Genomic DNA, 22370 nt, shown 5'->3' on the forward strand with positions numbered 1-22370 from the left:
TGGTTTTATTGTTTTTTGTCACTTTGAATAATATTTCTGTTCATGTTAAAAACAAAATCAACTCTCTGTATAAATATATCAGGTGACCGTTAAGGCCCATGGGCCTCTTGTTTCAGCTCATAGCCACATTTTCAAAATTGACAGTTGATTGTTGAAATTCACACATTCACTTATTACCGTAATTGAATGTTATGTCAGAATAAATAATGCACATTCTTAAAGGACTGTTTATTGTTGAAATATGTTTAATTTTCTAATTTGATATTTTATTTAAAATTCATAGCCTTCCATTTAAAACTGATCCTTATCTGTATCATTAATCATCACAGATTCAGTTCCAACTGAATCGTCTGCCAAAGTGTGAGATGCATGCAGCCATTGACAGACTCCCAACACTTGATCTAGTATTCCCACCACCGAACAAGTTCCCCACCACTTCCTGGGTCAAGGGCAGGTAAGATACAAAACTGTCTGTTTGGTGTTGGTGTCCCACAGTTATTCAATGATTTTATTACTAATTAAGAGTGTAATTATTGACATTAATTGTCTTCATTACTTCACATTTCTAATTTGTCTTCAAAGAAGAATTGTGATGAGCCCAAGGGCCTTTTTGTATATGAATCGGTCCATCTACTTTTAAACGTAATGTTTTCAGTTGTAAATTCATTGCACAGTTATACCAATATTTATCCTGCAGTAAGCCCATGCCTAGGTATACCCATAAACCCTTCCATCCTTTTCAGGGGCTTGACATTTATTTTCTTATATACTTAGTATCCCTTCAATAAGCCCATCCCAAAGTTTTGAACCCACATTTGATAGTTGGCCCCTGAAGATATTGCAAAATAATTACAGTAAATGTAAATACAGGCTTTAAAATCATTGCAACGGCTTGATAGCATCAGACCATCAGATCCATCCCTAATGCCTTCAATTTGTCCAAACTGTTAAGCAGTGAAAACAGCACTGCTGAAATTACCACATAGAAACATGCACAGATAAATAATCAACTAGGTCAACACACATACAGCTATTGAGGAAAACACATTTAAAGATATGTTAATGATTTTAAAGGAATTATTTTTGCATGGGAGATAACTCCACTGCTTTTCATAAAATAAGGGTAACCATTCTATTGGGCTAGAAACTAACCAACTTGGAGTACTTGTTATTAACTAATGACTCAAACATTTTACTCTCCATTGTTTCAGTCCTGAGTTGAGTGAAGTTGTCAGTACAAAGTTGAATGAGAAGCAGAGGGAGGCCATTTTGAAAATTACTGCTGAAGGCAATCTGTCCTTACCTCCCATCCTTCTGGTGGGGCCATATGGTACAGGAAAAACCTACACCCTCGCCCAGGCAGCTAAGCAGATCCTTCAACAGGATGATACTCGCATCCTCATCTGTACTCACTCCAACAGGTACAATAATGGCTACTGTTAATCACTACTCACTCCAACAGGTACAGTAATGGCTACTGTTAATCACTGTACTCACTCCAACAGTTACAGTAATGACTACTGTTAATCACTGTACTCACTCCATCAGTTACAGTAATGGCTACTGTTGATCACTGTACTCACTCCAACAGGTACAGTAATGGCTACTGTTGATCACTGTACTCACTCCAGCAGGTACAGTAATGGCTACTGTTGATCACGGTACTCACTCCAACAGGTACAGTAATGGCTACTGGTAATCACTGTACTCACTCCAACAGGTACAGTAATGGCTACTGTTGATCACTTTACTCACTCCAATAGGTACAGTTATGACTACTGTTAATCACTGTACTCACTCCAACAGGTACAGTAATGGCTATTGTTGATCACTGTACTCACTCCAACAGGTACAGTAATGGCTACTGGTAATCACTGTACTCCAACAGGTACAGTACTGGCTACTGTTAATCACTGTACTCACTCCAACAGGTACAGTAATGGCTACTGGGAATCACTGTACTCCAACAGGTACAGGAATGGCTACTGTTGATCACTGTTCTCACTCCAACAGGTTCAGTAATGGCTACTGGGAATCACTGTACTCCAACAGGTAAAGTAATGGCTACTGTTTATCACTGTACTCAATCCAATAGGAACAGTAAGGGCTACTGTTGATCACTGGACTCACTCCAACAGGAACAGTAATGGCTACCGTTGATCACTGTACTCACTCCAACAGGTACAGTAATGGCTACTGTTAAACACTGTACTCACTCCAATAGGAACAGTAATGGCTACTGTTGATCACTGTACTCACTCCAACAGGTACAGTAATGGCTACTGTTAATCACTGTACTCACTCCAACAGGAACAGTAATGGCTACTGTTGATCACTGTACTCATTCCAACAGGTACAGTAATGGCTACTGTTGATCACTGTACTCACTCCAACAGGACCGGTACAATATCCTGGCTTACTGTGATGTAGTGTTAAAATATAGTACATGTCAAAAGGGGATGCAATTACGTTCAAGAAAGAAAATGTATAAACCCTGATGTGTAATAACTAGTGTTATCACTCATTGCAGTACATTCGATACAGTAAGCTTATAAGCATACCATTTGACAAACTGATAGCCTAAAATGCTATAGTTGGTAGTGTATGCTGTATTGTGTAACAAATTAACTTAATATATCCAGCAAGCAGAATGCAGGAAATACTGCTAGTAATGGGGATGGAAAATTGTGAATCTCCCTCAAAAATACACTTGGCAAGTATGTATAACAAATAAATACTGATTAAATGTAAATATTCCAAGTCTTACCAATCAGTTTTTTTCTGTAGTGCTGCTGACCTGTACATCAAAGAGTTTCTCCACCCGATGGTCAAGGAAGGATACTTGGAAGCAAGACCGCTCCGTCTGTATTTTAGGCACAGATGGATACAGACTGTCCCAGAGGTCGTCATTCAGTACTGCATCCGAGCCACCGCTGGGTCGTCTGGCATCTTCAGGTGTCCAGTCTTAGAGGATGTGGAGAAACACAGGATCGTCATAACTACCCTTGGTACAGCGAGGTACCTCTGTGACCTTGACCTTGAGCCAGGTATGTTGGTTGATCTCAAAGAAAGTACTGTAAATTTTTGAAAGAGATTAATATTCACATAAATTCATGAAGGGACTCAACCTGAATTTTATACAAATTTGCCACAAATCAATTTCTTGGAACAAACAAGGTGCATATCAAATTGTGTTGAAATGCTTCAAGCTAGACTAGTCCCTTTGTCAAACTATGGCAAGTTTCAGCCATAGCTTCACAAACGGACCAGTTGGTCCTGAAACGTTGGGACAAGTTTGACATGTACGCTATATGTGTAAAAAAGTAAAACTTGATGAATCTTTTTGAAGATATTGAATCAGATATGTTACATAGCCCTAAGTATAAGCTAGGCATGTGATTAAGAAACAGCATTTCATCAATTGTGAGATTTAAAACTCTGATAGGGCATCATGCACAGTGTTATTATAATAAACAGCATGTTTTCTCACTGATTCATGGATCTTTCATGTCCTGGTCATAACAAAAATGAAGTTTGTAAAGGCAAATTTGATATGTCCATGTAGTTTAATAGTTGATTGTTGTTGGCAATTTAATGCTTCATTTTCTTACCATTGATTTGTTATAGGATTTTTCACCCACATATTTCTGGATGAGGCAGCGCAGGCTATGGAATGTGATAGTCTCATTCCCCTGTCTCTATGTGGACCTTACACACGTGTGGTTCTGGCAGGGGACCATATGCAGGTAAGTCTCATCGCTCATTTCTCATCTTGAGTGTAAAAGACCTACACTCCAATGGTTTTTAGCTGATATGGATCTTTTTTCACTGAAATCATGGGAGAAATTTTCATAAAATCTTTATTATTGACACATTAATGGAAATAAAGAGCATTGCTATTCCAATTTACATGCTATAGCCAGTCATATATAGATGTTTAGGTACCATAAGATATATTCAAATCCATATGAACTTTTGACATGTAAAATTTTCACCTTCAGCTGAGTCCGGAGATATACTCTGACCTGGGGCGACAACAGGGATTCCACAAGTCCATGTTGGAGCGACTGCATGAGTTGTACCCAGACGACGTCCCCTGTAAAGTGATGCTGTGTGAAAACTACCGATCACACTCGGCAATCATCGACTTCACCTCTGACTTGTTCTATGAAAGTCAGCTGATGGCCAGCAGCGACCAGCCCTGTCACCCGCTGTACTACCCACTAACTTTCTACTCGGCTCGCGGTGAGGAGGTGCAGCATGAAAACAGTATAGGGTTCTACAATATTGCTGAGGTAAGTTAGTGCAGGCTGTAACACTGCTGTAAATAGTGTTATATGTCAATGTAACATCATCCTGAATATTTGTATACATATTGATTGAATCTGGATTTTTCCAATGTTAATGAAAGTATAAATGGGGGAAACTTTATTTACACATCACAATCACAGCTGTAGCGAAGCTGATAAATATTACCAGAGGGAACTACAAGTTTTCACTCCATCTGTCAATTTTTGGTACATGTACTAATGTTTGTCCTAAGATGGAAGTCTGTGGATTGCTCGCAAATTTTTTCGATGTTTTCATGTCAATGTTATTTTAACAGTGTTCATGGTAAGACGAGTTTGACATATCATCACAATCGAGGGAACAGTAGTCATCATGTAACACTACTGTTCAAGCCATCAAATAAAAAAGCAATTCATGAGTGTGTGTATTGGAATTTTCAAAATATTAAATGCAAAAACAAAGCTGCATAAATCAAAGCATTCAGATTTTTAAAAAAATCATCTGTGAATTTAAAGTTTGTAAAATAATTGTTTTCAATAAAGAAAAAATACAGTTGCAATGAAATTTATTTTGAATGGTTGTGTTGGTAGGTTCATGAGGTGATTGATCGTGTAGATCAGCTTGTTAGAAGCTGGCCAAGCTCGGAGTGGGGCGAGCTAGGGGAGGGCTCTATTGGCGTGCTAACCCCCTACACTGACCAGGTAAGGTTTTAATGTATAATCATGAAATCCACTGACAGTACTTGAAAGCCAATGATGATAGATGCAAATTTAATTGCCCTTGTAGGGACCTCTAAAACAAGCTTTTTAAATGTGTGTTCTGATATCTAGGTTTCTAGGTATTGCAATATTTGTGTTCATCAATTTGGTAACATAATAATGCAAAATTACTGTAGATGGGAAAAGTGTTCTTGTTCAGTAATATTTTAATTCCAATGCTATTATATTGTTTTTGAAACATCACTAGGCTTCTTCATTGTTTGTGTCTCATCTGTGAACGTGTAATTTTATAGATTTGTTTTGTATCAAAGATGTACATTATATTTTTAACTATATTTTATTTTTCAAAGAGTTGTTAAAAAAAAAATATGTAACTAAACTTATGTTTTGATCTTATAATTTAAGAACCTCCCATGTTTATTATGATTAAGTCTCAAGATGTTATAAATTGCAATCCTATGGGGTGTATGATCAGCCCACTCCCTTATTGTCAAAGGAACAGATTCCATGGGGAAAGTAAATAAAATAAAGGAAGAAAGTTTGGCTTTGGTTTTATCACACTTTAAAATGACCAAACATCTTTTTATTCATCAAACATTTATAAGTATCATTTCTATTACAGGTGTTCCACATCCGATCAGAGTTACGAAAAAGGAAATATTACAATATCAAAGTGGAGCGAGTGTTTAATGTACAAGGTAAACCTCAAGATTAGTACATATCTTGACCTTCATTACCAAACAGCAACAGATGTAAGCTATGCTAGTTCTGTCCTTACAAAGCATATAACAGTACATACACATCAAATATTTAGCACAGTGGATCCAACTACCTATTAAAATAAGTAATAAAAACAAAGCACATTTCCGATTCAGTCATCATTAAAATATCCCATTTATTATTAAAAATTTCTTGCATATTGGATATTACACAATAAGTGGAATCCACTGTTTATATATGTAACAGGGATATTTCAGGTTTTTAATATGATATGACTTTTGGGCAATATTTCTATTAATTACCTTAATTATTGATAAGAGAGTTGTCACAGATATGAATTGTTGGCTATTACAGACTAATGGTCCATTTACACTCTTCTGTGTCGGGACCGTTCCAGACTTTTGACATACGGACTAATTATTGTGATAATATTTGTTTAAAATTGGGTGTTTTGTTTATTTGTATAGGTCTATAATAATTAAATCATCATCTGAGCTTCTTTCATGTGGTACCTATACTTACTATCCACAGGAAAGCAGTTCCGGGTAGTGATCCTGTCCACGGTTCGGACTCGACACAGCTGTAGCGCTGACACTATACAAGAGGATGTTGTCAATTATGGCTTCTTGTCCGATATCAAGCTCCTCAACACTGCCATCACCCGTGCACAATCCCTTGTCATGGTGATTGGTGATCCCGTCTCCCTCTGCCTTGTTGGAAAGTGTCGGTAAGTTCAAGCTCTAGCCAGAATCAGTTTGGTGAGAGGTCCATACAGGTGAAAGCTTGTTTTTCGGGCATCCCTTGGTGACATCAGTATTCAGTGTCTCAGTCAATTTATGATATATGTATCTACGTATGATAAAGTAGATAGTAGACAGATGCATGTTTTACAAAGAAAAACTTTTTTTTTTTTGTAACGAAGGTAAATTCATTATTGTATATTTTCCAATAAATAATAAATAATGGGAGACAGTTAAAATGTGTTGCAGGTTGTGTAGATGATATCGCAGTGTTGATTATTTTGAGAACATTAATCCTATTGTATTATCAATGTAAGTGCTGAGAAAATTTGTCATTTGACATTAAATCATAGTACATTTAATGATGTGTGTGTTTTGTATAAGTTACTGTAACTGGTAGGCTAACAGACTAACGGGGTTTTTCTCTTTGAAAGAAACATCTGGGAGTACTATCTGGAAATTTGTCATGACAACAACAGTATATTTGGTACCACCTGGAACCAGCTGAAGACCCAACTTACGTCGGCCGACATGCGCAAGACGTACATTCTTAACCCTCTCGCCCCGGAGTTTGTACCAAATAGAGTCTTTCACATCACTACACCAGAACTTACCCAGCATGCAATTTCAGGGTCACATGCTAGTAATCATGGCATTACTCAACAGCCGCAGTACTACATGGGCCAAAGGATGACCTACCCGGGTCAGCAGTTCACTCATCCACAGGTAAAGATGAAAGTACGCTTTGTAATGGGGGGGGGGGGGATTCTACCTTTTCTATCAATTTTAAATGTATTTATTAAGATACCACTGTATAAAAATTATTTGATGAAATATATGTTTTGCTAAAATCTTTGCCAATATTTATTGGTAACATGTATTATCTTTAAGTTATTAACCCCTAGTGCCGGTAGGCCCCTGACTTAAGTTGTGTCAAGCCTATGAATAACGTCTTAAAATAAATTTATGATGATGTTGTTTACCTGTTGATTGACTGTATTTGATACAAACATTATGCTGAAATGTTTAAAAAAAAAAAAATGACATAAAAAGCAAAGAGAGAAATTCCATTACTGGTATTATCAAAAAAGATGTCCTTTAAATAGATCACTTTCCAATGGTTTATTATTGAATTGAGATGGTTTCATAGCATTGCTATTTTCATGCATAAATTTTTGCATTTTTTTTGCCTTCAATCTTGATAATGGCAATCCTTATTATAACTGTCATGGAGGGGGGCAATGGCAGCATTGTCTTTGGAACGGACTACACACTGCTACTTGAGTTGATATGTCCCTTAAATCTATTTATTTAGAAAAGTATTATACCAGTAGTTCAGTTGATTTGAAAATTAATCCAAATTACCAGTCATATATATTTCAGTTTTATTTAAAATGAGGTTCATGTCAGGATCAGGTGGTATATTTCCTCAAAACCAATTTTGCTTTTTAATTCTGAGAAATGTATGACTGATTTCTGTGTTCTCTTTTCAGATGTTTCCTCAGCCCTATATGCCAGTACCCTACCCAGGCCTGGTTCCACATGTTGTATTCAATAGACAGGGTATGCCGCACATTGTCGGGTCTCCAGCCCAGGGCAGACCACCTGTACGAGGCTATCACCCCCGTCACGCATCCCCACTAGCAGCCATCCCAAAGATCAGGCCAGGCGATAAAGACAAGGTCAAGATTGACCCAACACAACCTGATGTAATATTGGCAGGAAAGAAAATGCCATCGGGGGCCCATCGTGGACGGCAGATTATGTACATGCCTCAGCGTATGTCAGCAGCCTATCAGCAAATGTACTATTACCCGCAACACTACGGAGGATACTACTACATGCAGGACGACCCCAGAGTTCTAATCAACCAGCAGCACCCACGAGGGCCTCTATTGCACCAGCTTGGGCCACATGCACAGCATCCGAGTCAGTTTTACCCAATTCTTCGTCCACACTACGCCTCGTTGGGGCCAGATGATGCAGAGGACAAGCGCAGCTCTCAGACATCTTCTCCTGCATCCTCGCAAGGTCGTTCAGGGTCACCCGCTACATCTCCAGGATCGTCAGTTGCAAGTCAACAGATTCAGCTCCTTCCAAATGTCCGTCATGTGCCGATTCACCTGTTTCCAAAAACAGCCACTTCAACAAGCAGTTCTCGCTCGAGTACACCACAGCGAACAGAATCACCTCAAAGGACACAGGACACAGGTACCATTGCAGATCCACAAGCTTCACAGAAAATTGAGGCAGGTTACCTGAAATCTTCAAGTCCTGCCTTGGAGCATCAGGAGAGAAGAGGATCTGCGAATAGCCCTCTTGCTAGGGTCATTGCTTCAGCTCAGCGACAGGCACCAACAAATGCTGAGGGTGGACTGGTACTTTCTACTCCATACAGTAGTGGTTTCGGTGATATGATTATGCCAGGTCAAAATGGAGACGTGAATGATTTAGTAAAGAAGGAAAAACAAAAGCGGACTCCTGTAGGACTACGACTAGAAACAGGATTCAGTCGTCAGTTTAGTGAAGATCTGGAAACCCCTACAGAGATCACAGACTTAGTGAAGATGATGGATGAGACAATAGATGAAGGGCATGAATCAGCCGAGGAGGAAGAAGAATGGAACAGACAGCAGACATCAGAGAGCAGCTCATTCTTTGTGTCCCGTACAACTTCCAAGACTACTTCACGTAAACTTCATCTTAAGATTCCTCAACAGTCCTCAATAGAAACTTCAGAATCATCAGGATCACCCCCATCTAGCCCTCCTGGTCAGGATCAAAATCAAAAACCAACATATGCCGGAATGCTGCGTCGTCGACTTCCTTCAGCCACAAATGACATTGATCCAAGCCTTCTTGAACCCCAGACTCCCCACACTCCTGCTGGCTTCGTCTCTCCTGGGACCGACATTGACACAGACCCATTGGGAATCCTGAGAAATCTGAACATCAATGCTTCAACAGAGAAACAGAGAACTTACAAGTACTTCTCGTAGATATGTGAAAAAAGTTACAATTACTTAAGTGAGGGTTTGCTACAAAATCTATTCATAAAATGTGAGGCAAAGCTACTTTGTGTCAACAGGAAAGCAGAGTTGTTACAAAAATGTCTCGTTAAATGTATATAGTAACCTGTGTTGAAACAAACAGAATGTTTGCAGTTACATTAAGTTACCACAGAATTTTGACACAGTTATATAAAAATTAATGTAGATATAGTGTTTCTATTTTAGAAAAGAAAGAAGAGATAAGATGGAATTGTAATTGTGTTGATGAGTGCACATTTATTTTTATAAATTGACTATGGTAAGTGCGAATACAGGCTGTATATAAATCCCTGTTGATTCCTCATTAAGGGCTGTACATATTTTTGTCTCTGGATTTGCTATTGGTTATAGGCTAACTTTTATCGCTGTTAATTGTCTTTTCACTATGAAGTAGGGTATAAATGTGTTGTAGTGGCAGGATATCATCTTCTTGCAGGTTCTTTGATAGAAATCTTTGCTTTAACTACTTGTCATTCTCAGGATGAAAATAATCAGGTTTTTGATGATGGCCTTTCTTGAATATTTATAAATTGGTGTTATTTTTGTGGTAAAAGTAACGGAATAGATGATTTTACTGGATTAATGACATTGCAGTTGGTATTGCAGGCTGGCTAGGTAGAGAACTATTGTGTAAGCATCTTTTGTTAAATACTGATAAGTAGTTTTGGATGATATTGTATCTATTTCTTGGTGTTTTCTGTGTTGCAGTGAAATGTTACAGAGTTATCTTCCCTTTTTGACAAAGGTGTTATCTCCCATCTGACAAAATGGAACAGTTTGTCAAACTTTCAGAGTTCTGTGCTTTTGATCACTGGTTGATCACATCCTTTATCTTAACAAAGTGTATATCCCCTTGTCACTGTTTCCTGAAATCATCCTACATGATTATCTGCCCTTGATTTATTGAATTTTTTTTTGTATCAGACTGTGAAGATGTAGGTTCCTTGTTACTGACAAACATGTACTATCCATACTTCAGAGTTGCCCACCCTTGATTCATGGAGTGTAATATTGTAAAGTAGTTGTTGATGGCTTATTTCACCAGACTCCAGAGTTGTCTGCCCTTAGTCACTGGTTTGACAAGGTTTGTTGCGTACATTCATGCACATTTGTCAATCACTCAGGTGTATATGTATATAGTGTAATTAGCACTTCATTGGTTTATACTTAATTTAGAGAACCTTAACTTGAATATTATTTTCAAAAAAATAGATCTAATTGAAACATCCAATTTGCTATGACATGCTGGCAGATTTTATTTCTGACCATGCATGCTTCATGGTTGGATGATGTGTAGGTTATTTATCACAAATAGCTCTATTTAGTTTAAGACGTAGACTTTATCCCAACAGTTGTAATGAAAACTGTCCGTTATTCTTTTTTAGATGTTTAAGTGCATGTGTACTATAATAATCAATAGTAGTTTGTTGTGTGGCGTGTATATATATATATATATATATTTAGTAACAGCTTATCTAAGTATAACAAGACATAACCTGATTAATTTTCAATCAGTTTTTAAATGTGTACAGGTATTTCCTATATATATAGGATCTTACATGAGTGTCAATTTCATACGAGTTTCATAATTTCATATGAAATGAAAACAAGTGTAGGATCCTTTTTATCACATAATCAAGATTTGTGGCATTTATTCATGTAAAACGACATTATTCATGCAACCTTGAAATGTAAAAAGCCGCCATTTTGACTCCAGTGCGTGAGTCTGTGATGTCATGTACTTGTCCTAGGCGTGATGTCACAATTAAAACAATTGAAACTTACAACCAACCACAGGGCTGATAGGTCATATTACATGCATGGGTTAATACGCAAAAATAATGACATGGGTATATTCACTGGATAACACTGTACATTATGTGATAAATACTCTTAATTGATTGTTAATCGATTGCTTTGTGATTTGTTGGAATTTCAAGTATTTTAACAAAAATTAGCATTGCAGAAGAAGTGACCAATCAACCAAATGGAAGAAAGCAGACAGGCAGATAGTTTGATATATAAAGCCATAGCATAAGTCATTTATGTTGCTGACCTATTTTTACATAGAAAGATTAAATGATGAAATACTCTTGACCCTTTCACCACTGTAGACCATAATGGACTCAACCAGACAAATGTATGGTAGAGTCTACTAAAGTAACCTAGGGGTGAAAGGGTTAAAGAGCAGAAATACACCATCTTTAGGGTCAGTTAGGTTATTAGATAGCTGGATGTAAGGTATCAGAGTAAGCTGTTTTAATTTGACAGTTGGACAGGTCTATCGTCTGTTTTACAGGGTTTAATATTTTTTTTATACTGGATAACAGATTTTGTGAAGATCTGGCAATAAGCCCATCCAAACCTATTGCAGTTCTGCAGAAATGCAAACAAACGCTATTTTATGAACCACTTATAACTCAAACCCTCGACTTTTAAGTGAGAGATGATGTTTTGGCCCCCTTATCGTAGGATATATACGGTAGTCTACAACATGTGATAATAGAGTGCTGTAACTGTCGACTGACTCAAGGAGCTGTGCTTTTTCTGTTGATTGTTTATAGGCTTGTTTGTTTGTTTAGAGTTAAGTTGACAGTAATTGCGTTTTATTGGTTGAATTTTTTTTAAACGTTTGACAAAATATATAACTTGATAACTTGTAATAGAAAATTAAATACTGATTTATTGGGAAAGGAATCCTGAATTATTAAAGATCAATTCTTTGGATTGAGTGTCTTTTTTCTAAAAACCCTACTAATTTCCAAGATATCTATGCTTTCATTTTGCAAGTGTTTTAATTTTGTGATTTGTTTTTTTGCTTGTAATACGTCAGTTGTAAATACATGTACCAGCAAAATATCCAGCTAAGATATCGGATTCCAGTGAATGTGTTCAGGTGACAAAACAAGAATCATTGGAGACAAGGAATACTGTTAAAACTGACATTACTTGTGTAGTCCTTTTTGGCTGGAAAAAAAAAATCAATTTAAGTAGAATGTTGGTGATTCAACTGTATGTTTTAATTTTCCACCATGTTTAATAAGAAAAAGATCAATGAAGACTTATAAGTTGGAAATGGTTCTGCTGTTCTAAAATGACAGAAGCAGTGTTGATAACAATACATGTACCATAGGTTCTGTACATTTAAGCAGAAAAGTGCTTGGTGTTTTGTGTTTTCTCATGTACTCTGCATTGTGTGGATATATATAGCTTGATATATCTTGTTTTTAACGTGTAGTTAATGACCAGAGGAAATTCCGTGTTTGGCCATTTTTTCAACCAAATGAAAATCTACCATACTAGAAAAAAATATGGCTTGGTCATGTTCAGGTGTCTATTCTGAAAGATGGGATTGAGTTTCATCAGGGTTGTATTGTCAACTTTAAGACATCAATTTGGGAAAGAAAAAAGATATTTCTAAAATATGTAGTGGTAAGTGCTTTGTATTTATATATATACACTGTAGATATATATATATAATTGTGGATTTTGATTCAAAACCTCAAGAGTGAAATATCTTTAATATTTGGCGTTGTCTGTTACTGGTCTGGTTTTGATATTTGGCGTTGTCGGTACTGGTCTAGTTACCTGGTTACTATTTTTTGCCAATGTTTTGCTTGTTAAAAGTTTTTTCTGGTTTAATAGTTGTTTTACGGCTTTGTTTGTAGTTTAACATCCCAATTAAGATTTTTTTATTAGTTTTGTTAAGAGTCAAATGAATATATAATGTATATATACATGGCATGACCATATTCTGTTGTTAATATGTGAGGTAGTAGTCTAAGATAAGGCTACTATTTCTCACAGAATATATCAAAAAAACATTACAGATCCTTGTGTTTAAGATTCTGATATACAAATGTTACAGATGTATGGTCAGAGCTGGACTCCTGAGTTCCATACAATTTTGCCTATTTTATGTTTAGAAAAGATAGCATTACCAGGATCTATCTAACTTATTTTGCTGTAAAAGACTGACTGATCACAACATAAGCCAAGCTTTTTTCTCTCTTTTTTTGTGATATATGTACATTCAGTACAGGGTAGGTTAAGTCTCAACCAGGAAAGTTCATTCAACACTGTGTTAATTTTAAATGGGGCACAATTGTAACAGCTTACAGTGATATTGTCAGTTTTGTAGGAGTGATATTATAGTGTCGACCAGAGTTTTTAATATTGCTATAAGGATAACTCATAAATTGACATTGAACTAGCTTAGTACATAAGTTTGAGATTAATTTGTTTCAGGCAGAACTTAGATTTTCGTGTTTAATGACCATGAAGAAAATCAATCTGAATCTGTACACTTTGCTGTTAGTCTTTTTTCAACCTCGTATATTGATTGATTAAATATTTCTGTATTGACTTCTGTCGGTAATGACTTCAGTCAATTTGACCCTTCAGATTTGACATCTCTCAGATTTATTACTGTTAGTGCACGTGTCCCCTTACTGATTCTGCCTTCCCCACCAAAAAAAAGGAAAAGAGAAAAAAAAACGTAACAAAAAATGAATGCAATTTTAAAATTAATCTTCCATCCCTATGTAACTTTAGTAGACTCTTCCATTCTCTGATCTGGATGAGTCCATCATGGTCTACAGTGGTGAAAGGTTTAAGGCTTCAATCAGAACTATTTCACTATTTTAAGAAGCTGTATTGTTTTAAGATATGTTTTACTCAGTCATATGACCTTAACCTGCTGGGAAATTTCATGTTAGTCTCCTTAACTTTACATCAATTATCTGTTAGCATTAACCCCTGGAGACACATTTGAACTCTTCCAATTCAAAGGTTGGAATAGTTCATTATGAAATTTCAAGGGTGAATGAGTTAAGGTGATCATTCTTAAGAAGAATCCCATATTTTTTTCTAAATAAAATTACTTGTGTTTTTTAATTATTATCCCATAATGGCATCTGGGTAACAGTTTGAACTGAGATGGTAATAGGTTGAAGAATTTTGGTTGTTTTGCTGTCATGCTGTGGTAACTCTGTCATTTAAACTTGCATTTTAACATAATCGTCTGTAACAGTGTAATCAAACAGTTATATTACTGTTTTATACCTCTATTATTGAAATGCTTTATTTTCATAATCAAATGTGATTCCTGTCAAAATTCAATGTGATTTCAAATACCTGCTGTCCTCAGGAAAAAGAGTCTTCTAATAGAAAATACACAGGCTAAGTTGTGGGTAATCTCTTGTTTAGGTAAGATCATTGATCAAGCTGAGTTCTGGTTCATGCTAGTTCCTGCTTCAAGCCAAGTTCAAGATAAATGTATTATCTGGTTCATTCTTAATTTTCTGGTTCAAGATATTTTCAATTTTAGAACTAAAATATATTGTACAGGTACTCAAGGTGTTGTTTACTTGAGGAGACATGTATGTGCGTCCTCAATTGTCCCGCTAGTCTATGTGAAAGGTTGACTGTACCCCCTACAAAGACCTACCGAGTTAGATCACCAGTTACATATAACAGTCACTTTTGATGCAAGTTTTTCATTGTACAGTGTACATGATAACCCTTTCACCCCTATGTAACTTTAGTACACTCTACCATGAATTGATCTTGATGAGTCCATTATGGTCTACAGTGGTGAAAGGGTTAAGCACAATGTATTTGTCGTAGGATGTTCACTTTATATATGGATATGGTACTAAAGCACTTTTCCCCATGTAATCCCGTTGCTATGATTTACAGGGATTCAATCTATAAGAATAGGTTTCTAGGCTTTCTTAAATGGTATTGTCTGTAACATGTTTGTTTCTGACTACAAAAAGTGTCTTGAGGGCAAATTTTTCTGACTGTCAGATTCTTCATGAAAAAAGATTACACTGTACAATGTATATGTACATATGTGAAAAAGGTTACGCCTTCACCGAGTGTATCAGTGATACATTACAGGAGTAAGTATTAAGATCGTACATCAATTTAGAAATAAACCGGTAATTTTTTAGCCATTGCTGACAGGTGATCAGTGTGAATCAGTTATGAGATGTAAACTTACATAGTAAATGACTGTACTTAAGTTTAGAAAATGCCATGTAGCTAATCATATTGGATTTTCACGAGTTCCATTGTAATTGTCTGGTATGGTCTCTGCTTTGCAACACGTTCGCTACCAACAGAAAAAAACTTGATTCAGCCAATGATATTTACCATAACAAAAAGGAATATATATTTGTGCATATAAAATCAAAATTTTTATAGTTGAATTAAGTTCTGACAAAAGGTGATAAAGAAAAGAAATTTTCAATATTTCATCATAAAAATTGATGTAAATTGTTCATATTACATAAGTTTTAAGAAGAAAAAATCATAAAAAAAAACTTCATATTGATTTTGCTGTGATTTATTCATGTGTAAATATTGCATCCAATTTCTTTGGTTGAAAAGAGTCCAGCTTTAAGAAATATAGCCCTATATTGACTGTGGTGGTAGGTATTGTTTTGAGATGATGTATGTTGTAGGTAACGAGAAACAAACCCGACTTTATTTTATTGTTATCATATTTGATGTACAACTGTACTAGATTTTATATAGCTAACCTGTTTAAGCTCGAATCTGTTTATCCTCGCCTAAAAGTCACAAAAGACGAAACTGACTTTTTTACATAGTAATGTCTTAGAATGTTTGGTCGACAGGTGTAGAAACTAAATAAACTGGAAAAATAGTTTAATCTAATGAAGCATTTTGATAAAGAGATATTTAAAAAAAAAAAGAATATCATATTTTACATTCACGTAACAATTATAACAACTACTGACATTCAAATTTACTTGGACTTAATTTTCATAGCAACATCTTTAAATAGAAACAATTAAATTGATGATTTTTAGGTGTCCCCTGAATTGAAAGCTCAGATTTTGAAGAAAAATATATTTCTATCTGACAATGGTGTCAGAAGTCGCCATCATGTGATAAAAAACGAAGAGTCTTGCATTTATTTATTGTATTTATTACATCTAATGTAATTTGAATTATTTCATTGATGCTTGTCAGAAGGTTTGTGACAGGAAATTTTTCACCTTAATTTTGACACTATGTGTACAACATCCTAATTTTAATGCAATCAATTCACTTTTATAAGCTACTTGCCCAGAGGCTTGTAACTGGAAATTGTTCAACTTGATTCAAAAGTTTTTTAATGTTAGGACACTTTTGTGTAAAATCCTCATTGATACGTTAAATCATTCAATTTTACAGTTCACATTATTTAACAGTTCGAAAAAGTTGGTTTACTTTTATAATTTTTAAAATTTGTTTGTGTGTAATGCCCCATAGTATATAGTATCGCATTTTGGTCATATATAATCCTCATATAGCAACATAAGTATATTTTAGCTTGCTTGTGTGATACAGGTGTAACTAGGTAGATCAAGTGTTTCCATGGAAACTCAGCATGTTTGCAATTTCCATGGTAACCTAGTGTAATGACGGTTACAGCCGGAAAAGGGAAAATATATATACATCTCATAGAAATTTACTTTTGTACTATATAAGAGCAAATATAGACTTTAAGAGTATGGAACAAATATTTAGAATTCATTCGTAACTTTTGACACAGTCGATGACTAGTGAAGTGAAACGCAACAAATTTCTGCAGATTTGTGCAAAAGATAAATATATAAATATAGATATATATTATATTATGTATAGCTTGTATATAGAGTTGTAAGTAAGGGTCAGTTATGTAATTAAGTTTTTATGGAAGATTCCTTTGTGTTTGTATATTTCCAGTTATGGACTGTTTAATGGTGTGGCAGCCATTTTCCTGTTCCTTCTGGTAGCCACGGGTCACAGTGGTCACACGTCCAAGATCTCTCGGCAACACATATTTTAGGCCATATTACACATTGCTGCTTTAAAGGAAACTCTTGATCCTTAGGTTAATATGTTCAAAAAGTTACAATAAATATTTTTTGTTGATTTCTGGGCGATATTATTTAGAAAGGTGATTTGAAGAGTTGCTAGCTTGTTGGCCTGGGCTGTGTTGACACTGAAACGTAACTAGGAGGGGAGAACAGAGAAAATGTTCAGTCTGTTACATCAACTTAGTACTCACACTGTAGTTGTAGTGGTATATTAAAAACTCTTGCACGTTTCATTGGTGTTTGACTTTTTATTATCATTTATTACTTTGATGTGTTATAAAAATTTAGATTGTAAGAAAGGTTAAAAAAAAACACAAATATTTGTGTTTCGTGTTTCCATACCTTATCCGTTTTTAGCTCACCTGATCCAAAGGACCAATGCGAGCTTTTGCCGCACCTTTTCATCCGTCAACAATTTCTTAAAACAACTTCTTCTAAACCGATTATAAGCATGCATCCCTAGGTGTTAAGGGTTCAAAAGTGTACAAATAGAGGGGCTGACCCACCAGGGGGTTGGAGGCAAAAGGGGTAAATTGGCAATATTGCTTTAAGCAAATTCTTCTCTGGAATTAAACGATGGATATCAACCATATTTGATTGGAAGTATTCTCAGTTAGTGAGGATTCAAAATTGTACAAATGATTGGGATGACCCCTGGGGGGTGGGGGCGAGTTCAAAAAGGGGTTAATTTTGATTTGAAGCATCCTTAGGTGGTGATGATTCAAAATTGTACAAATGGAGGAGGTGACCCTCGAGTCTGAAGGGTATGGCTAAAAAGAATTCTTAACTTGGACATTATGAATAACTCCACCCAAAACATGTATACAATTGGTGAGTATATAGAGGCAAACACGCAGATGCTTTCAGGATTGCCCGGGTCCTGCCCTACCCTTAGAGACTTGTCACTGGATCATAAATTTGAAAGAGTAGAGTTTCCTATCCCATAACCATATTTTCAAACGCTGGGCATAAAGAGATGTCATCATCGTATTATCTTGTTGTCGCCGTTGTGTTTTTGCGTTGTCAACTTTAGGTCGAGGAAGCGGATTATGTGACTTGTAGTTTGGCCATAACCGACTACCACATATATTCCTTCAGTTGAAACTATACAGACCTATGAGACTTTGGGTCATTATACCGGTTTTGGGGGAGGGGTATTTGGTTTGACCACATGTTCTTGTTAGTGTTTCTTGTTCCAAAAGTCCATTGCTGTCTCTCTCAACAAAGGTACTGGATAATAACCTTGAATTCAGCTGAATAATTTCTGAAGCTTGGGGAATTTATTTCCCTAGAGCGGTCACTATACGATAAATCATTTAATTCTGATGGGAGGTAGTTCTTTTTGTACCTAGTCTAGAATAGCTCAGTTTCTTTTATTTTGTGTGGGTTCCAAACACACACGATGCATTCAAAATGGGGTCAAACTAGGGCTTTAGATAGTTGACCGAACGATTTCGTTTAGATTTATAAAGCTTATAAAACCCCAACAATTCCACAAGCCTTATGTAACATGTTGTAAATAACATGTAAAGTTAAGATTTCGGTCAGCGGTTACTCTAAAGCCCTTTTCAGTTGATATATATATGCTTTGTAGTTTAATGCAATTATTCCTTGATCCTGGCATAAAATAGCTTCTTTGCTTTCCTTCTTTCCTTTTTGTGTTGCCTACGAAAAGCTGGTGACACATAGGTATTGCTATGTCGGCGTCAGCGTCATCGGCACAGGTTTTCGTGCGATAACTTAGTTTCCTTGGGCCGATCAAACCCAAACTTCATGCAGTGCTAAGCACAATCTCCTAGCTTCCTGTGCAGGCGACACATCCACTTCCATGGAATTCTTGTATTGGAAGAAGTTCTCACATATATGTTTTTGGCAATAAAGTGGCCATATTCCTGAACAAGATGAGCCATCCAAGGATACTGGACTCGCATTTAATCTGTATGTCGTTGACAACGCCTGTGCACCCGTGAAAAATATTGGTATTATGCCATACTCATGAAATTCATATGGTCTTATAGAGGTATATGGTCAAAAGGAAGGGTGTCTAAAAGGCCCTTTTTTGGGCCCCAGTATATTCAGATTTTCACCTCCTTATTTTGTTCAAAGATGTCCTATTGTATGATATGCGGAAAAACTAAGGTAAAACTTTGACCGAAAATGGGTTTCTGGGGGTACCAAAAGGGGTATGGTAAATCACAAATATAGTTTGCTGTTTTCAAAATGAGCTTAAAAACCAAAATAATACCATTTCTGTTTTTGAAAACATGTATATATTAGACTAGCATATGTAACAGAATGAAAAATGATAGAAATTCAGTCGTCACTTAAAGATTGTTTATATAAAACGAAGGATTACGTCAGGGGGGGTCTTTTTTGGTCATTTTCAATTGAAAAGTAATTTGTTTTCTCAATAATTTCTTTTCTAATTAATATTTTGACTTGAAATTTACAACTTCACTCTTTTAAGTAGACTTACATAAATTGCATATTTACTACACACTTTCCTTTTGTTTTATACTGAGTTATGGCTTCTGGACACATCTCAAACTTGGCTTTTTCAAATATCTCTCAATTTTAAGTGAATTAAAAGGTGCATGACACCCGTTATGTGCTATAATTATAAGATATCAATTGTTAGTATTGTATATTATATATATCATATAATATTTGCCCAACACCTGTGGCTGAAGTGAGTTCCAGGTCCTGATTTGTTTTTTTACTTATCAAAGTTAACTTACAAATCAAAAATGGCATTTGCCACCACAACTACTGTAAAATGATTGATTTAATATATGAAGTTTGATTTGCTGGTAATTTTAAGTCTCCTAGCCTCAAGGAAAGTATCTGCTTTAATCGTTAAAGTTAACTGATTTCATTGTTTTATCAAATGTTCTGCCTATTTCCAATGTTTATCCGCTGATTGTACATAAAAGGCATTTGTGGATAAGCATGTAACTGTTGGCATAGAGTTTATTTATATGATGATATTTAATTTGTGAAAGTTTCATACTTATCCCACAATGCCTTTTTACTTAAAATACATTTTCGCGTGATTTAGAGTACAAGGACCAAAGTGCATCTCCTTGCCTATCACCAAATATTTCCTGACAATACTAGTCTATATGAATGTATGTAGATTAAACAGGCTCAGTAGAGTATTTATAGTAGTAAGAGGGGCGTTTGACATGCTACACTGACCAAAAGTCAGATAGTTTATGCTTGGAAAACGCAAAAAGAGACTAAGTTGTTCGTTCAAGTTAGTGCTTGCAATTAACAGTTAATCCTTTTACATGTTTTCAAAAACAGAAATGGTATTTTTTAAGCTCATTTTGAAAACAGCAAACTATATTTCATTATTTGTGATTTACCATACCCCTTTTGGTACCCCCAGAAACCCATTTTCGGTCAAAGTTTTACCTTAGTTTTTCCACATAGCATACAATAGGACATCTTTGAATAAATAAGGCGGTGAAAATCCGAATATAGACACCCTTCCAAATTGAATAGCATCTCATATTCGTTTGTTTCGCGGTAGCGCAACACAACAAGTACATGCGCAGCTGCTATCACCTGTTTTAAAACTTTGTTGCCATATATCAGAACTATTCAAACTAACAGTCGAGACGATGTGTGTGTGTTTTTTAAAGAAACATAAAACATTCAAATAGGTTAAGAAGTTTAAGACGTTTTTTGACGGGTTTCACATTTAAATTTTAAGGGAAAGGTGACAAAACATTTTGAACAACTGAAGCGGGCCTATGTACTAAGTCGGCTATGTGCTGGTTGTTATCCTTACGGGTTGCGGATATCGATACTTGTGACCAGTACCTGTGTATGCGTGTCACACAGACGACACACCATATACTGCACAACGCACACACGCCACTTTCAGAACAACACAGGCTGTTGTTGTCCAAGTAGATACACTAGCAGTCGCCATGAGCAGGAGTGCCCCTCACCACCGGGTTCTAGTCCTAGGGGCAGGGCTAGCCGGACTCGCCTCTGCTCATTACCTCAAAGAATCTGGAATTACGGACGTCGTGGTTCTGGAGGCTGACCAGAGGTAAGTATTCATAGAGGCAAACGCACGTGGTATGACTAAAGCTCGCATAGGGCCATACTAACGATCGTTATTTAACTAACAATTCTAGCATAACGACAATCGTTCGTAATATATATGATGTTCAGTGACAGGTTTACGCAAATAATGCACAAACAACATTTATAGTATTATTTAGACATAACCTGTGTTCTATATTAAACTGTCGATTAATATAACCTGGTATGGCACGAGGAAATTACAAAAATCAATTTTGAGAGACTTTACAAAAGTATCACGCATCATAAGCACACGAAGATAAAGGCCTACATAAATCTACGTTTCTGATAAACGTGATGACTTTTAGGTTCAAACTCGTACATCCGCAAATAAACACGTTCTAACGCAAAATACCCACGTTCTTCTGCAAATGAACACGTTCTAACGAGAAAGTAAAAGTCATAATAGCGAAAAGATCATGTAATAATGTGAAATACACACGTATTTAACATTTAAAACATTTTACTTAGTCAAAACTGAAAACAGAATTCAATAAATGTATTGACCTCTTAGGTGATACCTAACTAGGGGGGTCAGTAACCTTCATGCGTCTAGCCCAATTGAGAGAGAAAAGGACTAAAGTTAAAAAAAAAACCCACTAACCCAAGACATGAAATAACAAGAGACTTCATCATATGTGTTGGAAGTCATGCCAGTGTACAAAGGTAAAATGACTAATTTGTTTTCATTATCTCTATACATACGAAAAAATATAAAGTTCCACACTTGGTAGCGATGGAAAATAGAACAAGGGGCTTTTACGGTACGCATCCTGGAGCTGTGGCCCCCACGGGAGTTCCAAAAAATCAAGTAGTTGTTGACAACCACCACCACCCGACACACAACTGCCTTCCGACACCACCCGCCCAACCACCCCC

At 36.1% G+C, this 22370-nt stretch overlaps 2 protein-coding genes across 4 annotated transcripts in view; both read left to right on the plus strand.

The window, feature by feature from the left end:
* LOC110456757 (probable helicase with zinc finger domain) overlaps window positions 1-11126 on the plus strand; it is a 45536-nt gene extending 34410 nt beyond the window's left edge. For both annotated transcript variants that reach the window (XM_021507701.1, XM_021507703.1), the window contains 10 exons: window positions 330-454; window positions 1212-1421; window positions 2788-3047; window positions 3628-3746; window positions 4002-4295; window positions 4881-4991; window positions 5632-5707; window positions 6261-6456; window positions 6904-7195; window positions 7963-11126. In XM_021507701.1, coding sequence (XP_021363376.1) covers window positions 330-454; window positions 1212-1421; window positions 2788-3047; window positions 3628-3746; window positions 4002-4295; window positions 4881-4991; window positions 5632-5707; window positions 6261-6456; window positions 6904-7195; window positions 7963-9468 — 3189 coding nt within the window. In that variant the 3' untranslated portion in view covers window positions 9469-11126. The remainder of the gene's footprint in view (window positions 1-329; window positions 455-1211; window positions 1422-2787; window positions 3048-3627; window positions 3747-4001; window positions 4296-4880; window positions 4992-5631; window positions 5708-6260; window positions 6457-6903; window positions 7196-7962) is intronic.
* Window positions 11127-20972: 9846 nt separating this feature from the next.
* The window catches only part of LOC110456761 (spermine oxidase-like), a 15570-nt gene continuing 14172 nt past the window's right edge, over window positions 20973-22370 (plus strand). For both annotated transcript variants that reach the window (XM_021507707.1, XM_021507708.1), the window contains exon 1: window positions 20973-21456. In XM_021507707.1, the coding sequence (XP_021363382.1) occupies window positions 21332-21456 (125 nt within the window). In that variant the 5' untranslated portion in view covers window positions 20973-21331. The remainder of the gene's footprint in view (window positions 21457-22370) is intronic.

The sequence above is a fragment of the Mizuhopecten yessoensis genome, unplaced genomic scaffold (genome assembly GCF_002113885.1).
Source record: "Mizuhopecten yessoensis strain PY_sf001 unplaced genomic scaffold, ASM211388v2 scaffold8841, whole genome shotgun sequence".
Taxonomy (NCBI): domain Eukaryota; kingdom Metazoa; phylum Mollusca; class Bivalvia; order Pectinida; family Pectinidae; genus Mizuhopecten; species Mizuhopecten yessoensis.